Source organism: Camelus ferus, chromosome 14 (genome assembly GCF_009834535.1).
Source record: "Camelus ferus isolate YT-003-E chromosome 14, BCGSAC_Cfer_1.0, whole genome shotgun sequence".
Taxonomy (NCBI): domain Eukaryota; kingdom Metazoa; phylum Chordata; class Mammalia; order Artiodactyla; family Camelidae; genus Camelus; species Camelus ferus.
Window position 1 is genome coordinate 21981420 of NC_045709.1, and position 18168 is coordinate 21999587.

The 18168-nt window shown below is 46.6% G+C and overlaps 1 protein-coding gene across 2 annotated transcripts in view; it reads left to right on the top strand.

Annotated features, from left to right (window-relative positions):
- Positions 1–18155, top strand: part of MTMR6 (myotubularin related protein 6) — a 32330-nt gene extending 14175 nt beyond the window's left edge. Inside the window, exons 7-14 of one of the 2 annotated variants that reach the window (XM_032496433.1) lie at positions 512–644; positions 1388–1497; positions 2032–2157; positions 3008–3057; positions 3476–3676; positions 5066–5197; positions 5280–5406; positions 16256–18155. In XM_032496433.1, coding sequence (XP_032352324.1) covers positions 512–644; positions 1388–1497; positions 2032–2157; positions 3008–3057; positions 3476–3676; positions 5066–5197; positions 5280–5406; positions 16256–16273 — 897 coding nt within the window. In that variant the 3' untranslated portion in view covers positions 16274–18155. Of the gene's footprint in view, positions 1–511; positions 645–1387; positions 1498–2031; positions 2158–3007; positions 3058–3475; positions 3677–5065; positions 5198–5279; positions 5407–7208; positions 10997–16255 lie in introns of those variants that run through there. The other variant, XM_032496432.1, reaches the window with a different exon arrangement.
- The last annotated feature ends 13 nt before the right edge of the window (positions 18156–18168 follow it).

Genomic DNA, 18168 nt, shown 5'->3' on the forward strand with positions numbered 1-18168 from the left:
TCGGGCCAGTGCGTTGCTGCACACGGTGTGGGCCTCCAGTAGTCTCGAATGTGAAGGGCCTCACGTAATCTGACGGGTGCTTCAGGTCTGGTTTTCAGGGCCTCTGGGGGTTTCTGAGTGAGCACGTGCTCCAGGCTTGTTCTGAAGTGAACCTCATAGATTGATTCTGTTAAAAAAACCCCAGGTCTGCTTGTCTCTGAATCATTTAGGATTTACATAGGAGGTACTTCTTTCTTATTTTTAATTTTGAAATTTTACAAACATATGGGAAACTGGCTGAAAACATCAGTGAGTTATTTGTGGGGAGCTTGTCTGACCCTTCCATTGTGTAGCAACCCTGTTACTTCACAGTAGCCGCCTATTAAAAATGGTGGCATATTCAGTTTGGAGGCATTCCTTTAAATTCCACTAGCTATAATGTGCTTTATTCCGTGTTTTCATGATACTTTGGTAAACTAAGTTAAAAGATGAAAGCAATTTGTCTCTAAATTTCTAAAATTTAAAATTTTAGCTGAATGCCATGGCCAACAGAGCAGCTGGAAAAGGTTATGAAAATGAAGACAACTACTCTAATATTAGGTTTCAGTTTGTTGGGATTGAAAATATTCACGTCATGCGGTCCAGCCTTCAGAGACTGTTGGAAGGTATGATTGCTGCTTGCATTGCAGGCACCTTTGTTCAGCAGAAACGGGATGCTGAAGGCAGAACGTAAGATTTGAGATTGTGTAATTGAAGTTTTTCTAGTAGTCACATTGGCAAGAGTAAAGAACAATTGAAGTGAATTTTAATAATAGACTTAACCTAACATATTGAAAACCTCATGCTAACATGTAATCAATATAAAAAATTAATCATGGTCTAGTTTACTTTTCCCTTTAAGCCTAAGAAATTGGCTCGTGTGTATTTCACCCTTACAGCGCACCTCAGTTCGGACTACCCACGCTTCAAGTGTGCAGTAGCCATGTTTGAGTGGTGGCTGCCATACTGGACAGGACAATTCTAACGGTTTTACGAAAAATTGCTGTTGTTCAATATTCTTGATTAGTCAGTACAGGGAAGATTAATTTATGATAATGTGCCATTTAAATATTAACCTATCTTTCCAGTCATGGTTTGGAATTTTAGAAATTTAAATATTAGGCTGTTTTTAATTAAACACATATGATGCAAAATTTTATAAAAAAGGGATTGGAGCATTTTTTTAAGCACAAGGAATGATAGAAAAATGTACCGAAAAGTCCGTTACTGAGCGTTTAAGGGCACGTTCATGTCCATAAAGCGTCTTGCGTGCTGATGTCCTCTCCTCCCCGGACTCGCTCCCCTGGGGCCTCCCGAGCCGGGGGAGTGGGGACTGGCTCCGTCTGACAAGCGTTTTCTCCCCTTGCAGTCAGTGGCAGCAGAGGGCTGTCTGTCGGCGACCTCTACTCCGGCCTGCAGAGCTCGGGGTGGCTCCGCCACGTCCAGGCCGTCCTGGGCGCCGCAGTCGTCTTAGCCAAGGTGGGTCCCTGCCGCCCCCCCGAGGTGAGGGGGGTCACGGCTGGTACTTCCGCCCTTCCCCATCGGTGCCTCCAGCGGGACTTCACCTCCTCAGTGAGGCTTGCGTTAATTTTAAAGAGCTTGGGAACTGCTGTGTCCCCTTGAGGGAGGGACTTTAGAAGAACGTCCCCAACACTTTGAAACAGCATTTTTGTCTCTGTCTTTTGTTGACTTGGCGTTTTATTATGTTTTGTCTTGGTTTTGGGAAATTATTCTGTGATTTTTTTTAAGGTGTTTATTTTTTATTTTACTCTCTTCTTTTGGCGGGGAAGTAATTACATTTGTTTATTTACTTATTTTTCTTAATGGAGGGACTAGGGATTGAACCAGGACCTCACCGCTGAGCTATACCCCCGCCCCCGTGACAATGTTTCTGCAGTCCTAGCTCGTCTTTGTAATGCAGTCCCTGCTGGTACGTTTTTTGAGTAGGCACGACGTGCTGACTTGCCTCAAGTGTGTTCTGCTGCAGTCTGAGTGCGTGGTCTTTCTTCTCAGGCGGTAACGACCGAGAGCGCCAGTGTGTTGGTCCATTGCTCTGACGGCTGGGACAGGACCTCCCAGGTTTGCTCCCTGGGCTCCCTCCTGCTGGATCCCTACTACAGGACAGTCAGAGGATTCATGGTAAGGTCGTCTAGCCAAATCGTGGGCTCAAACGGGGGTGGCTTTGTGCCCGAGGTCACACCGGTGTGGACGTGGTGGAGCCCAGGCAGTGTGACTCCAGAAACTGCACCGTTACCCACTACATCACATGGCCTTCTGGGGAGGTCTAAGACAAAGCCAGAGGAGCTAACCATGGCAATTTTGACACTGAAAAGAATGTGCTTGGTGATTACTTAATGAAATCATAAAGTATACTAAATACTAAGGAGGCTGTGTAGATTAGACTGAAGACACCTGGAAGCCTACTGTTATTTCAATAGAGTTGAAGCAGAAAACAGATAAAGACGGCACATTTCAGAGGTTAGATATCATTTGAATTTGAATATTAACTTTTCATTAGTTTATCATTCTTATTTCTTTTTGAAGTGTTACATAAGTAACGTTCAAGTAAAACAAAAGGTTTAAACACCCACCCCGGTCTACCACCCACGGTAGCCACTGGTAGCAGTTTGATTTACATTTTCCTGACCTTTTTTCTGTGCATATATCATCATCACACATACGAAAATGTCAATGTAGTAGTGTTTCATAACATACATTTATCACTTACAATGTGATAAGTACAACTGAAATAAAGTTACAAGGCTGCTGTATTTCTTCTCATGTATTATTTTCACTCTTTGTTAGACCAACGTCTAATCCAGGTTCTTGCTGTCTTATGCCTCTAATTTAAAATTTTTTGCTTTGTTTTGTTTGCAGCCAAAAGTTAAAAATATAAATGCTGTTTTTAAGATAATAGAATTTAATCCATTCTAAACAGACAAAAAATTGAAAGTGGTTATAAAATGGATTTTACTTTTTCCTATAATAGGTTTTAATAGAAAAGGATTGGATCTCCTTTGGACATAAGTTTTCAGAGAGGTGAGTCACAGTTACACATTTAGGTATTTTGTAAAACTCGTTCAGAGTGCCAGAATAGTTCTGTTCTTTATGAGCTGTCTTGTCTGATGATAGGAGGCGAGCATGCTTTGGTTTTGTATATGAAGACTGATTAAATTTTTCTGTCGTTTCTTTCAAGTCTCATACTTTTGTTAATTTTCATGGCCATTTATTACCTTCCTTTTTCTCTGGATTGTAGGAGTTAGAAAGTAACAGACCCTTTAAAATTGTGGTTGAAAAACTCACAGGTATAAATTGTTTCAGTAAAAGCATAAGATTTTTTTACGTCAGTAACAATGGTTCAGGATTTTTCTTGGTGGGGGGTATTTAAATTTAACAGTACCGGAACAGTTGACTTTTTTCAGGCACATTTTCAAAAGTTTGTACTCTCTGGGGTTAGGTGCGGCCATCTGGACGGGGACCCCAAAGAAGTCTCCCCGGTGTTCACTCAGTTCTTGGAATGCGTGTGGCATCTGACCGAACAGTTTCCACAAGCCTTCGAATTCAATGAAGCGTTTCTTCTTCAGATCCACGAACATATTCATTCATGCCAATTTGGAAACTTTATTGGAAATTGTCAGAAGGAAAGAGAAGAACTCAAGTAAGACAGTTGATTAAAATGGTCTTTCTTCTTTTCTCTTTAGCTGAGGTCTGACATAAATCATAGTTGAACTTAGAATATCTTGACAGGATGTGGAACTTGAGTTTGGTTGTAAAGATTTTATTGTCTGTATTTCTGAAGCTGAATGCCCTCTGAATACCCCCACACTCTTGGGGTAATGGCTAAGCTGTGTTTTGAAGTGCAGTGTACGTGGAGAAAAGTGCATGTAAGCGTGAGACTCAGTGCATCCTAACCTTGCCCACCTGCTTAAGCAGCACCAGAGCCAGAAGCGAGCAGCATCCGGGAAGCCCCCTCGTGTTCCTTTCCAATCTGAATGTGTATTTAGAACAGAAAAACCTCTACATTATTTCATTTCCTGGAGAGTATTGGTCTAAGTTCTAAAGTGCAGTAAAAGGTATAAAAACTTGGTTTTGAGGTAAGGTAAAGCCCTGCAGCTCCTCTCACGTTTCTAAGTGGATGGTTCTTTGAGGAAAGTAAAAGCAGCTGTTGTCGGCCCAGCGCCTTCCCCGCATCGGGTCTCGCGCCTGCCCCTCCCTCGGCAGCCTACGGGAGGAGGGCTTTCCGGTTCAGGCTGGACGCCAGTGAGCCCTGGCGTGAGAGGCCCCTGTGGACACACGTCCGCGGAGGTCCTGGGTGTAGATGTCCGAGCGTCAGGAGGGAGCAGTCGCAGGTTGCTGACCGGCCGCAGCCGAGGTGGAGGCGCCGAGTCCGTCGTGGTCGAAGGCAGCACGTGCTGGCTCTCCCGCGGTCTGGACGGCGGGGCTGGCCGCGTGCGGAGGGGCGTGAGGGTGTGGAGCGGGGACGCCCGGGGAGCCAGTGACGGCCACGGGCCGTGGGGGCTCCCTGCGTCACCGAGTCGTGGCTGGTGGTGGCCTTGGGCGGCTGGCTCTGGGGCGGCAGGGCTGCTTTAGGAGGAGCTGTTCCTCCCGGCCAGTGCCGGTCGTCCTCGTCGGCGGGAAGGCGCTGACACGGCCGCTGCCCGGCCGTCCTTCTCTCAGAACTCAGCTGCTGGCTGTCTGGGGGTCATGGAAGAAAGAGCGGGGTCTCCACCTTGCCCCAACCCCCGTCTGTCTCGTGTTCACTTGGTAAACACACCGTGTAAAGCCGTTCCTCCCTCTGCCCACCTGCTGCCCCTGCCTCCTCTTGGAGCTGTAGTGTGTAACGAGTTGTTTCGCTCCTGAATGACATCCTGGCTTTTCCTAATGCCCTTGTGTGTGCGCACTCACACTCGCGTTCGTCCCCGGCCCCCGCGGCCCAGACCCGGGCCCAAGGGGGCGAGGTGGGCAGGCGGGCCGCGCGCTTCCCCCGCGCCTGTGCGTGGAGGGGCCCGGCGTCCGCGGGCGAGCCCTCAGCTGCTCTCCCCTGCAGGCTGAAGGAGAAGACGTACTCGCTGTGGCCGTTTCTGTTGGAAGATCGAGTGAAGTACTTAAATCCTCTCTACCAGCCCCAGGCTCAGGAATTTGCAGTTTTGGAACCAAATACAGTATCTTTCAATTTCAAGTAAGTTAGCATGACTGAAGTATCTATGCCTGATTCTTTCAAACACACTTTATTGAAATGCTTTTTTTTTTTTGTCATAAAGGTTTTGGAGAAACATGTACCACCAGTTTGATCGAACTTTGCATCCTAGGCAGTCTGTGTTTAATATAATTGCGAATATGAACGAGCAAAATAAACAGTTGGAGAACGACATTAAGGACTTGGAATCTGTAAGTACCTAACGGGGTGTTAATTACTCGCGCTCAGTGTGAATTAGCATATTCGGACACCTCCCAAGCGCACACACTGCTTCAAGGCCAGGTCTCTACTCTGAGTAGGTGAGTTTAAATCATTTCCCCTGAATTTTAAAATAGATTGAATTACTTGAAGTAGCTAGAAAAATAGATATAAACCTGATAAATGTGAGGGTATCTACCACCCAGCTTTGCGAGATTTTAACGCTTATCACACTTGATTCAGCTCCTCCATGTTTTTGTTTGAAGACCCTGTGTGCTCCTGAGTCTCCCCCCACCTTCAGCGTGGAATTTGTTAGTCTTTCCTGCACATTTTTTTACACATCCAGTATATGTTCAATCCACAAACAATTTATAATATTGTTTTGTATGATTTAAAACGCTATTTTTATTAAATATTGAAAAATACGAAAGAAAATAGTTTGTGTGCGAAGTATAAAGGGCAGCAGGCAACACGAGGGCCCTGGAAGCCCTCACTCAGCTTTAGAAGCCACGAGCTTTTTTAAACTATGTGAAGGCTCCCACGCTCTCTTGCTTCACTTCGCTCAACGTTGTTTTGAAGTGTATCCATGTCAATCAATTAAAGCATGTAGCTTTAATTCATCTGTTCATTAGTAACTGCTGTGCGACATTCTCTTGTGTGACTGTGTCACAGTCTGGCAGGTCACCTCTGCTCCACGACTCAGTTATTTGCGGTGTTGGATTTCCAGATAACGGGTGACGTTGAGTGACTTTCCCTATTTGTTGGCCGTTTGCTTTTGCCCTTTCTGTGATTGGTCTGTTCAGACCAGTGCTCATTTTTCTGTTGGCATATTTGCCTTTTCCTTACTGATCTGTAAGACTTCTTTGTATACCAGACACCAAGTCTTACTTAGTTACGTGTATCACCAATGGCCTTGTCCCGTTTTTTCTTATCTTTTCCATTTTATTTATGGTATGTTTTGTGTGACACTGAATTTTAATGTAGACAGATAGACCGATCTTTATGGTTTTTGCCCTTCTGTGTATCTTGTTTAAGAAATCCCTCCCCCCTCAAAGGAAAGCAATCCCCTCCACCCTAGGACCTTCTTTCCTTTGCCTTTGGAGACGCCGCAAGAGGGTCATGCGGTCGTGCTTCAGAAACCCCAGGCGGCTGTCGTCACTCAGTAAGACTGTCCCCGGCTGTCTGGGATGGGGCGCTGGCCGCTTGATTGGATGGGAGGAGGGACAAGCCCAGGATACAGGTGGTGCGGGAAGACGTCTGGAGATCAGGCCAACGATTCGGGGAGTGTGGAACTCTGCCGAAGAATACTTTTTGAATCTTCTGTTAAAATAGGAAAAGTTCTGCTCTGTCCTGAAGCCTGCTGCGCGCACTAACCAGCCCTTGTAGGAGCCCACATGAGACAGCTCTTCAGGCCCCAATACCTTTAGCTGATACATGAGTTGTGTTTGTTCCGTTGCACAGCTGTGGTTTCAGAGTGACTGTCTCACATGTATTTCTTTCATTATAAAAGGCCTACCTTTTAGACCTTCTAGGAAATGTACGTGCTTTGCAAATGTGAAGACCTGGCGTTCTTCTGCAGTCAAGTGTGATAACCATTTTCCGTTGCAAAGGTTGTCAACAGTTAGCGTTCTCAATCATGTTACTCGCCCTCACTAGATTTTAATTTTTTGAGATTTGATTTTATATCATACATAACGAGAAAATGTGCAAAAGCACTTTTTTCTACTTTCAGCTAGCTATATTGAAATGTCGTATGTGCAGCTAGTAATCTCTTTCAAATTTGGATTTGTTCCAGCAAATTAAGCAATGTAAAAATAAGCAAGCAGATGGAGTTCTCACCAAGGAATTGTTAAATTCAGTTCGTCCTGAATCACCTACGCTCAAAACTTCCTTGTGTTTTAAGGAGCAGACGCTGCTCCCCGGAAATGATGCTCTTCGAACTATAGACAGCAGCAACCCGGCGGATAATCGGTACAGCGAATACGCCGAGGAGTTTTCCAAGCCGGACCCCGCCGTGGTCAGCCTGGAGTACGGCGTGGCGAGGATGACCTGTTAGGCGCGGGCGGTGCTGCCTGCACTGGCTGCTGTGCGGGAAGCGGGTCACCGTGCGGCTGGTCCGTGTGTGGGACCGAAAGCGCTCTCAGAGTGTCCCGGTGGGTTAGCAGCTGGAGAGAGGCCGGTACCCGCTCTGGTGAGAGAAGTCAGGCAGTTTAGCTGCGTTTCTAGCAAGGCGTGAATGACTAACAGTTCTTGAAGAAACGAGTGGTATCGGCCAATTTACTCCAGACACGGTCCATACTGTACTGGTGAATTGACATGTCTGTGTGATTTACATGGTAACCACAGCCAAACACGGATAGCCTTCCTTAAGGATAATTTGATTGCCGGAAAACAAAACTGGCAACGCGGTCCCTTACTTGATAGCTGACACGGCATGTACTTTCAGTTCTGTGACTGTAACTATGGCTTTTTACATATTTTGCCTATTAGTGATGTTTAAAGTTGAAGTGCCATGAAAAATATTTCTAAGAAAGCCTTAAACTCGCAGTTTATTCATTACATTGCTCTTAAGTTTCGTTGCCTAGAGCAAGGCGGTTTGTTTTGTTTTGCCTTGGGTCAGCCTTGTATTACCTGTGAAGAGTTGCTCAGCCCTGCAGGAGCTGCCCGCCCGGCACGCGTGCGTAAACGGTTGTAGGACTGCTAAACTGTTGGGCCTTATTTTGTGGTTGGCTTTATTCCTTTGATAACTATGTAAGTTTAAAAAGCTAAAGCTCTGAACTGTTCTTAGAAACAATGAATAGTACATATATGTATATTTTAAAATGGTTTCATGTCTCATTGAGTTGCTCTTCCTAGAATAAACTTTGTTTACCCAAGAATTTTGGGGTTAAAAAAAAGAGAATCTAGAGAGTTTAGATTTTGCTTGGTTGCATGAAGTTTTCTCTGGAACATTTTTTTCTTCTCTGTTAACAAAGAAGAAAAAAGGAAATTTAAGGATAGCCTAATACAAAGTTAATGTGTAACAGAAATTTAAGTGCTAGGGAGAGTTTCATTTTGCCATGTTATGTTAACTCTTTATTCTCTGTACTAGTATGTGTTATTAAATTACCAAAAAAAAAGATAAAAAAGTCACTTTCCATTGACAGTATCACCCAGCTGGCTTTAAATGGACTATTTAACATGGGTGGCACGAGATATACAGTTCAAGGACACCAGGAACTCTGCAAAGGGTCCCTTATGCTTCTTTTTGTTACGCCTGTATGTTAGACTAGTTTTGAGCAGAAACAGATATCTTTTACAAATAGGAAAAAAAAACTTTATTGTATGAGCTTATCTAATGGTATTTATTTTTCCAGTGCTTTTCTGTAACGCATTATGTAATAAGAAAAATACTTCTTTTTAAACAGTAACAGAAATGCACTATAAAACACAGTTTGTGATTCAGCCAAGTCTATTTCCACATTTAGGCGCTGGGACGGGAAACTTGACCTTCGTGAGCACAGAGGGAAGCTGTTGTGCCTTGTTACTTGTTTCCAGTTACTGATTGTGATTCTAGAATCTTCTGTGGCAGACGTCTTATATTCAGCTCTTGAGTTTATTATCTTAATCTTCAACTTGAGGCCTGGATACATGTGTTTATGTGCTCACACATGGACTGGGAAACCACTTAACATCCCAAGTGACCTACGGGGTATATAGTTGGCAAAAAGCAGACTCTGTGTGTGCCTTATGAGGCTGGTTTATGTCCGTGTGTCAGGGTGTGTGGCATATACATTATTACATATATTATTTAAAAGGCCGTTACATGTCTGTGTTTTACTTTGAATTTGTTTTTTAAAAAACAAACGGGATCCGGTTGTGGTGGGGCTTTCCCTCCTGCGGGCGCGTGGAGCTGCGCGTCCCCATCATCACAGCCTGAGGTTTGAGCAGCTCGGTTGGCAAAAGGGTGCTCATGAACAGCAGTTGTTCTGTACAGAAGTGTTCATGGGGGCGTCGTGGGCTCAGGTTCAGCAGATGCATTGGTGTCGTCACATTTTCCTTTTGATCCTGTCGCTTCCTGGCCTTAGCATTTCACTGAGCCCTTACCGGCTTGTTGTTGGAGGGCGGTATCCAGTGGGTGGGCCCATCTACGGTGAAGCGACCCACCAGGGGCAGAGCTGAGTGTGAACCGGGGAGGATGACTGGCAGAGAAGAGTAACTTGATTTGGGGTATTTTGAGCAGGTTCATTAGGCTCGAAGTAGCTCCGGGGATCTTGTCTAAATAAAGGGAGTGGGAAGGCCGTTTTTAAAAATATTTAATTGGTAGGGGAGCAGGTGTGGGGTAATGTCAGGTTAACCTCTTTTTTTTTTTAAAGACTATTCTTTTTAGAGCAGTTTTAGGTTCATAGCAAAGTTGGAGGGAAGGTCCAGAGATGTCCTGTGTACCCCCTGCCCCACACACGCACAGCCCTCCCCACTCAGCGTCCCCACCAGACGGTACATTCGTTATAGCTGATGAACTTCCAGTGACAGGTCAGTCACCCGAGTCCATCATTTACCTTCGGGCTCACGCTTGGTGGTGTACATTCCGTGGGCTTGGACAAATGTGCGTGGCCTTTACAGCATCATACAGCGTTTTCACTGCCCTAAAAGTCCTCTGAGCTCCGCCTGTTAGTCTTTCCCTTCCCCCAACCCTTGGCAACCGCTGATCTTTTCACTGCAGAGGTCTCCCACTTGCAGAGTGTCATGTAGCAGGAATCACGGCAGATTGCCGTCTTTCACTTAGTAATACACATTTAGAGGTCTTCCATATTTTCTCGTGGCTTGATAGCTCTTTCGTTTTAGCGCTGAGTAATATTCCATTGTCTGGATGTACCTCAGTTTATTTATCCCCTCACCTATTGTAGCACATTTGGGTTGCCTCCAGGTTGGCAGGGTTGGCAATTATGAATAAAGCGGCTATAGACATCTGTGTGCAGGTTTTTGTGTAGATGGTTTTCAGCTCCTTTCGGTAAATACCAAGGAGCATGATTGCTGGCTTCCATGGTAAGAGTATGTTCAGTTTGGTAAGAAACCAATCTGTCTTCCAGAGTGGCAGCACCATGTGCATTCCCACCAGCAACGGGTGAGACTCTGCTGCTCCACATCCTCACCTGTGTTCGGTGGTGGCAGTGATCCGAAGTTTGGCCTTTCTTGTACGTACAACGTAACCAGCCCTTTTTGACTTTTTTGTCTTGTGCAGAAGGTCAGTTTCAGAATTCTGGACAGTTTCAGGCTGGCTGTCTAAGTTGGATGAAATGCCTGTGGCCGTCTGTAGAACTATACAGAGCATTTGCAGATTGTCAATGACATTGATCCATTTTCATTACCTGGGCTTTAGCTGTTTTGTTGGCTCTTCTGTGCATTAGTCCAGTTGGCATTAGCGTATCTTGATTAGTTAAATAAACTGTATTTTAAAAATATATATAACTAAGCTTTTAGGAAGCTATATCTAGAGAAAAGGCAGCCTGTAATTTAGAATGATTATCTCAAAAAGTATGTATTATTGTACTCGCTATCTTGTAAAAAAATAAATGCAGAGACAATTTTACTTCTTCTTTTCCAGTTTGGATACCTTTTATTTCTTTTTCTTGCCTAATGTCTCTGGCCAGCACTTCCAGTACTGTTTTGAATAGACATGAGAACAGGCAGCCGTGCATTGTTCTTGACTGTAGCAAGGAAAAGAGTTCAACCTTCTGGTGTGACCTGTGGGGTTTTCACATGTGGCCTTTATCATATTAAGGACATTTCTTTCCTAATTGGTTGGGTGTTCTTTATCATGAAAAGGTGCTCTCTTTCCTACCAGAAATAGACTCATTAGCATCTTTAAATGTAATCAGATTAGAGAGACAATTCTAAGACCCTAAGAACCAATTCAGAAAACTTATCCTTAAAATTCTGTTTCTCTCAAGCCACCTTGGGTACCAAAGTCAGTATTAGTGTTCTCCAGAGAAACAGAATGAATAGGACACACACAGATACCTGCAAGAGGAGATTTATCATAGCAAGAGGCTCCCACAGTCCTGGAGGCTGAGAAGTCCATCTCCAAGATCTGTCATCTCCAAGCTGGAGAGCCAGGAAAGCCAATGGTGTCATTCAGTCCGAGTCCTAGGAACTGAGAGGAGGAGAGGGAGGCTGGCGGTGTAAGTCCCAGTCTGAGTCCGAAGGCCCAAGCTAATGTCCAAGGGCAGAAGAAGATGGATGTCTCAGCTCAAAGAGAGAAAGTGAATTCGCCTGCCCTCCAACTTTTTGATCCATTCCAGCCTCAGCGGGTGCGATGATGCCTGCTCGGACAGGGGAAGGTCACCTGCTTTACTCAGCCCGCTAATTCAAACGCTAACCTCTTCCGGGAAAACCATCACAGACACACTCAGAAATAATGTTTTACCAGCTGTCTGGACATCTTTTAGCCAGTCAAGTTGACATGTAGATTGAACTGTCTCATAGGGGCAGCCCCTTAAGGGCCTTCAAATCCAGGCCAAGGATTTGACTCAGTCGACCATTATGGGGACACTGCTGAAGCTTTAGGTGTTGCTTCTGTGCAGCGGGTGATCCAAGACAGTGCCCTGGAAAGGAGCACAGGCTTCGGTCCTGTCGATCTTCCGTGCGGGTTTGATCCAGTTCGTCTCTATAGTCTTTTGTTGATGTGTAAATAACACCAACCTCACTGGGTTTAAGACAGTTGACAAGTATGTGTGAAGCACATGAATTGTGTTTGATGCCAAATGCTTGATGTTTTAAGGTGGTAAAAGCTATTTTACTAATATCAATTAGGTGGCAGTGTGTTGAAGGAACTGGGGTGAAGTCAGGCATCCAGTGAGTTTCAAAGTACGGCTCCTGGGTCACCTGTATCAAAATACACCTGCCTGATCACAGTCCCAAGTCTGAGGGACCTGAACGCTGGGACAGGCCCTGGAGGTCGCCATTTGGACATGTCCCCAAGTGATCCTTGTGAACATTTAGGTTCGAGAACCACTATGGCCGATTCGCTCTCAGTACATGTTGATTGTTATTTTTTGCCACATCCTGCTGTACACGATTACCATTCTAGCACAGAGAAATCCTAAGCCAGCATGGGAAGGGGTCATCAAAGGCTTCCTTTTGAACTGTTTGCACAAATGAGTAGGGAAGGTGTAGGCTCTGGCCAGGTAGGGAGAGGGGGAGTCATCCATTTTGCACAAAAGCACAGAAAGATGGGAGAGCGTGGCTTTTGCAGGAAGTGTCACCACTCGACAGGAGTGAGAGGTGACGGGGGTGATATCCTGAAGGAGATGCGGAGGCAGTTCGAAGCTTTGGTTTTAAGCAAGAGTGGAGTGAGGTCAGATTTGTATTTTAGAAGAACTTCTCTGGACCGGAGGGGATGAAATGGAGGCTGCTGAGATCCCTAAGAGAGAAGGTATAAAGATTCTGACGGTGGGGAAGGTGGGATCCCATTAGGCGAGGAGCTGGAACAGGCGGGGCTTGCTGACGGTACCTTGAGACCCTAGGACTGTGCACAAGGGCGAGTCCATGGTGACTTTCCAACTTGTCGTAGGGTAACTGGGTTGGGGGTACCATCACTCACCCAGGTGGGGAGTGGAAGGAGACCTAGGTACCTGGGGGAAGGAAGCTCTTGGTTTTAGGTGTGTTACGTTGGCGATGGGACATCCCAGCGGAGACATTTGATAAACGTTGCAATGTGGTATTAAGGGAAGAGTCCTCAGTTAGAGGGGGAAGTCTAGAAGCCACCAGTTTCTGGTGGACGATTGAGTTAAGTGTGTGCATACCATTTACTAGGAGGTCTTAGAACAAGAGGAGAGACCTGAGAATGAAACCTTGAAAAGTAGCGGAGCCCAAGAGAGAATGGTGAGAGAGAGGGAAGGAAAGCAAGAGCATTGGAAAACCTGAGAGGGACAGACAGGTCCCAGTGAGGAAGAGTTTGAGAAGGTTATAAACTGTGTCAGATGCCACAGAGGGGTCATTTAAAGAGTAGGCACTCTCTGCCATTGTCACTTGGCAAGGGCAGTTTCGTTATTAGCAGAGGCGGAATCAGATGTTGGCGGCTCTGTAGCTGATTGGGAGATGAGTAAGCGGACTGCACGTATGACTAGGAAGAAAAGCTTGTTAACTTACCGATACAACTTTCCCATTAAAAGAGTGGAAGTATATACTACAGACCTTAAATTAAAAAGAAAAAACATGAGCACACATAGCCTATGGGATGGACACAGAGAAACACCTCCCAGGGGACTTCGGTCCTGCACTATGAGCTTGTCCACGATGGAGCGTTTCCCTCTTTTTGTCCCCGGCTCAGGGGCGCGGGGCCAGCCCCGGTGGTTAGAGCCTCACTGATTGGGTGGGTGGGTGGAAATGCAAGCCCAACCTTTTTAGAATTATTTCTTAATAATTTCAGATGGAGTTAAAGGGAATGAGCCAGAATCATGTTAAAATACTGATACAGACCAAGAATGAGACTTTTAATTTTCAAATAGTCTATCATTTTGCCAATTTGCTACGATTACCCTTTTTCTCTCTTAATATGCTTTCTTTTCCTGTCCTTGTAATTCTAGCAAAGGATTTAATCTAAATATTTTAGCACCTTCTAGTGCTTGGAAATAAGTTAGGATTTTAACATTTGAACGTTGATGCCAGGTAATAAGCATGTCGGATCCTAGCTGATGTGTGCTCCCCGGCTCAGAGCCCCCATGCCCTCCAGAGCCTGCACTTAGATGGCCTCTGAAGTGTGCACAAAGGCAGCCCCCGGCAGCCGCAGGGCCGGGGCCGCAGCTCCAGGGGGCAGGCCAGGTGGCCCTCGGCCAAATGGTTTCTGAAAACAGGCAATAGTAATAAATGTTTAATGCCCCTCCTTCCTGTGCAGCTGCGACAAAGCGCTGTCCTCTTTGTGAGGATCTCATGTTTGGTGCAGTTTTCCTTGATGGTCACCCAGAATGCTTTAGCCCAGTTTCTTGTCCTGCTTTGTCATCGGGCCCGTTTACCCTGCTCCCAGAGGCGTACTTTCTCCAAAACACTTGCAAGTTCCTAGGGATTTTGGATCAGTACAGTTTAGAGCAGTTGCTCTCCCAGGACTATATTTTTTGTTTGTTTGTTTGTTTTGGGGGGGAGGTGATTAGGTTTATTTTTTTTAACAGAGGTGCTGGGGATTGAACCTGGGACCTCATGCATGCTAAGCACACACTCTGCCACTGAGCTCTCCCCTCCCCACAGAGGGGATCTTAGAGTTCTATCCAGGGCCATGATGCAGCCAGTGCAAACATCCCTGCTCGACCGTGAGCACCACGTCCAAAATCAAATACAGTCGCGCACTCTTGGAGCGTGGCCCCCTCGCGCCTGGCTCTTCCTAGGCAGACAACTCACAGTTAACACCGGCGGGAAGATGAATGAGGGTCAGGTAGTCAAATATCCTTTTGTAAATACAATAGGGTGAAAACCCTTGAAGCAGAGATCCTAGCATCCAGCCTTCAGTCTAGCTTCAGTTAGTGATTCGCTGTCTGCGGTGGGCCCTTAACACTGCATGTCTGGGAGGAGAACGTCTTCCTCCTCTACGTCAGAAACCAGTCCCAGGAAGCCAGAGACGAGGCCACACGCGCCATCAGGCGTGCGGGCCCCACGGGAGGCTTTGAAGGTCTGCAGCTCACTTTCTGAGGGAAAGTACAGGGTTTTGACAGGGGAGGCTTGCTTTCAGCCACCTCAAATATTTATGTCTTTGACTTCTCTCCAGCTCTCCCAGAGGATGGGAGTAGGTTCAAAGATAAGCGTTAACCCACAGAGGAGAGCAGGGGTCTCTGATGGAGAACGCTAAAAACGTGGGCTCAGCAGGAGATACTTTATTCAGTAAAAGCAGAAGCGAGTATGTGAAATACCCCCATTCGTGTAAAGACACATTGGAGGGAAAGAATGTACCAGGCATCCACGTCAGTGAGGGCCAGACAACTTCCAAACCCATTCAGTCCCGCTTCCTGATGGAAGGCACGTCTGTATCTGGCAGTTGTTCTGCTCGGCTCAGGACTGAAGGGGGCATAGCTCCGAGCTTCCCTCTGCAGCCCGGGGACCTGGGCGTCCTTCCTGGCTGTGCAGGGCTCTCTCATCCTGGCTTTAAAGTAGGATGCAGTTTATCTAGCTTGCATTCTTGTGTTCTCTGACATACACACGTGTGCCATGGAGACGTGATCGCTAAAACATTTGAGATGTTTGAGAAATCCCCACAAGTTGCCAACCGCAGAGCTGACGGTCTCCCTTTCCGGGTGTGCACACCTGCTGCCTCCCCTCGAACCTCCCATCCTTGCTCATGTCCCCTTCCTCCTAGGGATGGCCTGCCTCCCTGCTCACTGAGAAGCAGACACTGTCGGAAAGAGCACCCACTCCGACAACTTCCCTGTTGCCTCCTCCAGAGGTCAGTTTTCTTTGCCCCACCGTCCCGGCTCCTGGGAATCGTGCACACGTGTGGTTGTCCCTCCTTCCTGGGACTTGTCCTGCCGTCGGATTCCATTGGCTCCTCTGCTGCATGTGTGGTGCTGGCTCTGCACAGTTGCTGGTCCCCCTGTCCCTGGCATCTGTCAATGTCCATGTCCCAGCACAGGGGGCCAGGGAAGGCATCTGGGGTGTCCATCTAATATGGGGTGGGCAGGTTGGATTGGGTGGAGAGTTCCTCAAACATGGGAGGGCTCAGAGAGATTCACACTTGTCCACGTTGGACCTTGATCTGGTGAAATTTGAGTCATGGATGTAATGCGATTAGTACCTAACTTGCTGTGTCTGGTGAAGTTAAGGTTTTGCTCCCGGTCAGATTTCTGGGATACATGACATCTCACTGTTTTTGTTTTAAAGAAAGCAACAAACGAATGAGCTAAGACTCAGAAAAGAGCAAAAGGAACAACATGTAAAAAGAAGTAGACAGAAAGCAGTCACAGAGGCCAAGACACCACGAAGGAATTATTGACCAGAGCACATCAGAGGCGTGAGTGCATCAGAAAACCCAAGAGCTGTTTCTTAGACAAAAGCTGTCAAGCGGGCAAACTTCCAGAATACCTCCTCAAGGACGGAGAAGAACTGAAGCAAAATGAGAGGAGGCACATGGCCACACCCTCAGCTGCCAGGCAACCACTCAACCTGGATCCAGGCTCCCCAAGCCAGTCTGGTTCTCAGCCCCAGCACCCCGCCCGACAGCCAGACTCTGCAAAGTGTCCCCGGATCCTGTCCAGTCATGTGGAAAGTCCTCCAGCATCTTCCGCCGCCCTTAGGAAGCACCCAACCTTCCAGCAACGGCCGCGAGGGGCTTACCCGTGTCTCCTTTCCCTCCACCTGCCTGCCTCTCCCTGCCCCTGCCTCTCCTCTAACCTGCCCTGCTCGCTCACCTTGGGAGCCCTGGGTGTGCCGGCCTGCTCCCCACGAAACCCCAGCTCTGTGTCCCGGGCGGCCACACCCACCTGTCCACATCCCTTGGTCCTGCTTTGTCATCTTCGTGTCGCTGTCTGTAACCAATTTGTTTACTTCATCCGTGGTTCCCCCGCTAGGATGGAAGCTCTGCCGAGAAAGGTCTTCCCCAGCACTTTCACGACTGTATCACCAGCACCTAAATCAGCACCAGGCACGGTGATTAAATCCCTAAAATGTGACATCTCCATGGCAGCCTCTCTGTTAGGAACTGAATCTATAAAGTCAAGCACAATATTTGTTGAAGGAAGAAATGAATTAGTGTAGAGGACTTTTAAAAGATTATAAAACACAATCAATAAATTGTGTTTCTAATACATAGAAAAAATTTTAACTGGGCAAAATAGGAAACTTGAATAAACCAATGATTTTTTAAAAATTTTAAAGATCCCTCCGGATTCCAGAATAGAAAACTGTAGACCAACCTCGCCTTTCAGCATAGGTGGGAAATCCCACTTAAATATTAGCAAGTTAGATTTCACAGCACATTTAAAGAATAACTTACTATGATCATGTAGGATTTATTACAGGAAGGGAAGTTTGCAGGCTGAGGACACAGCCTGACTTACAACCGATCTTCAAGAGTCACTTAGTTAAAGCAGGGGTGTGTGCATGTGGGATGGGGCGGGTAACGGACACACAGCACCGTGTTCTCATGCTGTTTAAAGGGCTTGAAAAGAGAATTAACTCAAGGAGTGAACATCACTTGGCGCAAGTTGAATCATTTAAGACCTATGAGTGTTTCTTTTTGGAAAAAGGACTCAGGAGTTAATTGATCTCTGGACATGATGGGTCCCCCAAGGCCGCGGCATTGAACGGGAGAAGGCGGTGCCGTGAGGTGGCACCCCTCCCCGGCACAGGCTCCGGGAGAGTGTGAGTCTCACAGATCAGAGGTGTCGGCTTCCGAGGCAAGAGCAGCACACACAGAGCAAAGTTCTGTTGACAGAGCACGTCTGCTGGGAGGGCCGTCTTCCGGCCCAGGCGCTCCGGACGCCCGTCAGCCTGTGGCCGCTGACGGCCTCAGACCACAGTCAAGTCTCCCCAGACTTCGGCTGAATGAATGAGGGACGGTGTGGTGTGCACCCAAGTGCCGGGACAGGGTTGTTGACTGTCTCTCTTGGGACGGATGATCTTTGTTTCTGCAAATCTCTCCAGTTTTTTGCTGTTATAATGTATTTCCTTTGTGTTTGTTGGTTGGTGCTGAGCTTCCCTGGAGTACTAGCATGCTGCTGTTCCGTCACCTAACTGCTTCCCCCTTTCTGCTTTCCAGTACATATTAAAAAAAAAAATCTTTTAGGGGGGAGATA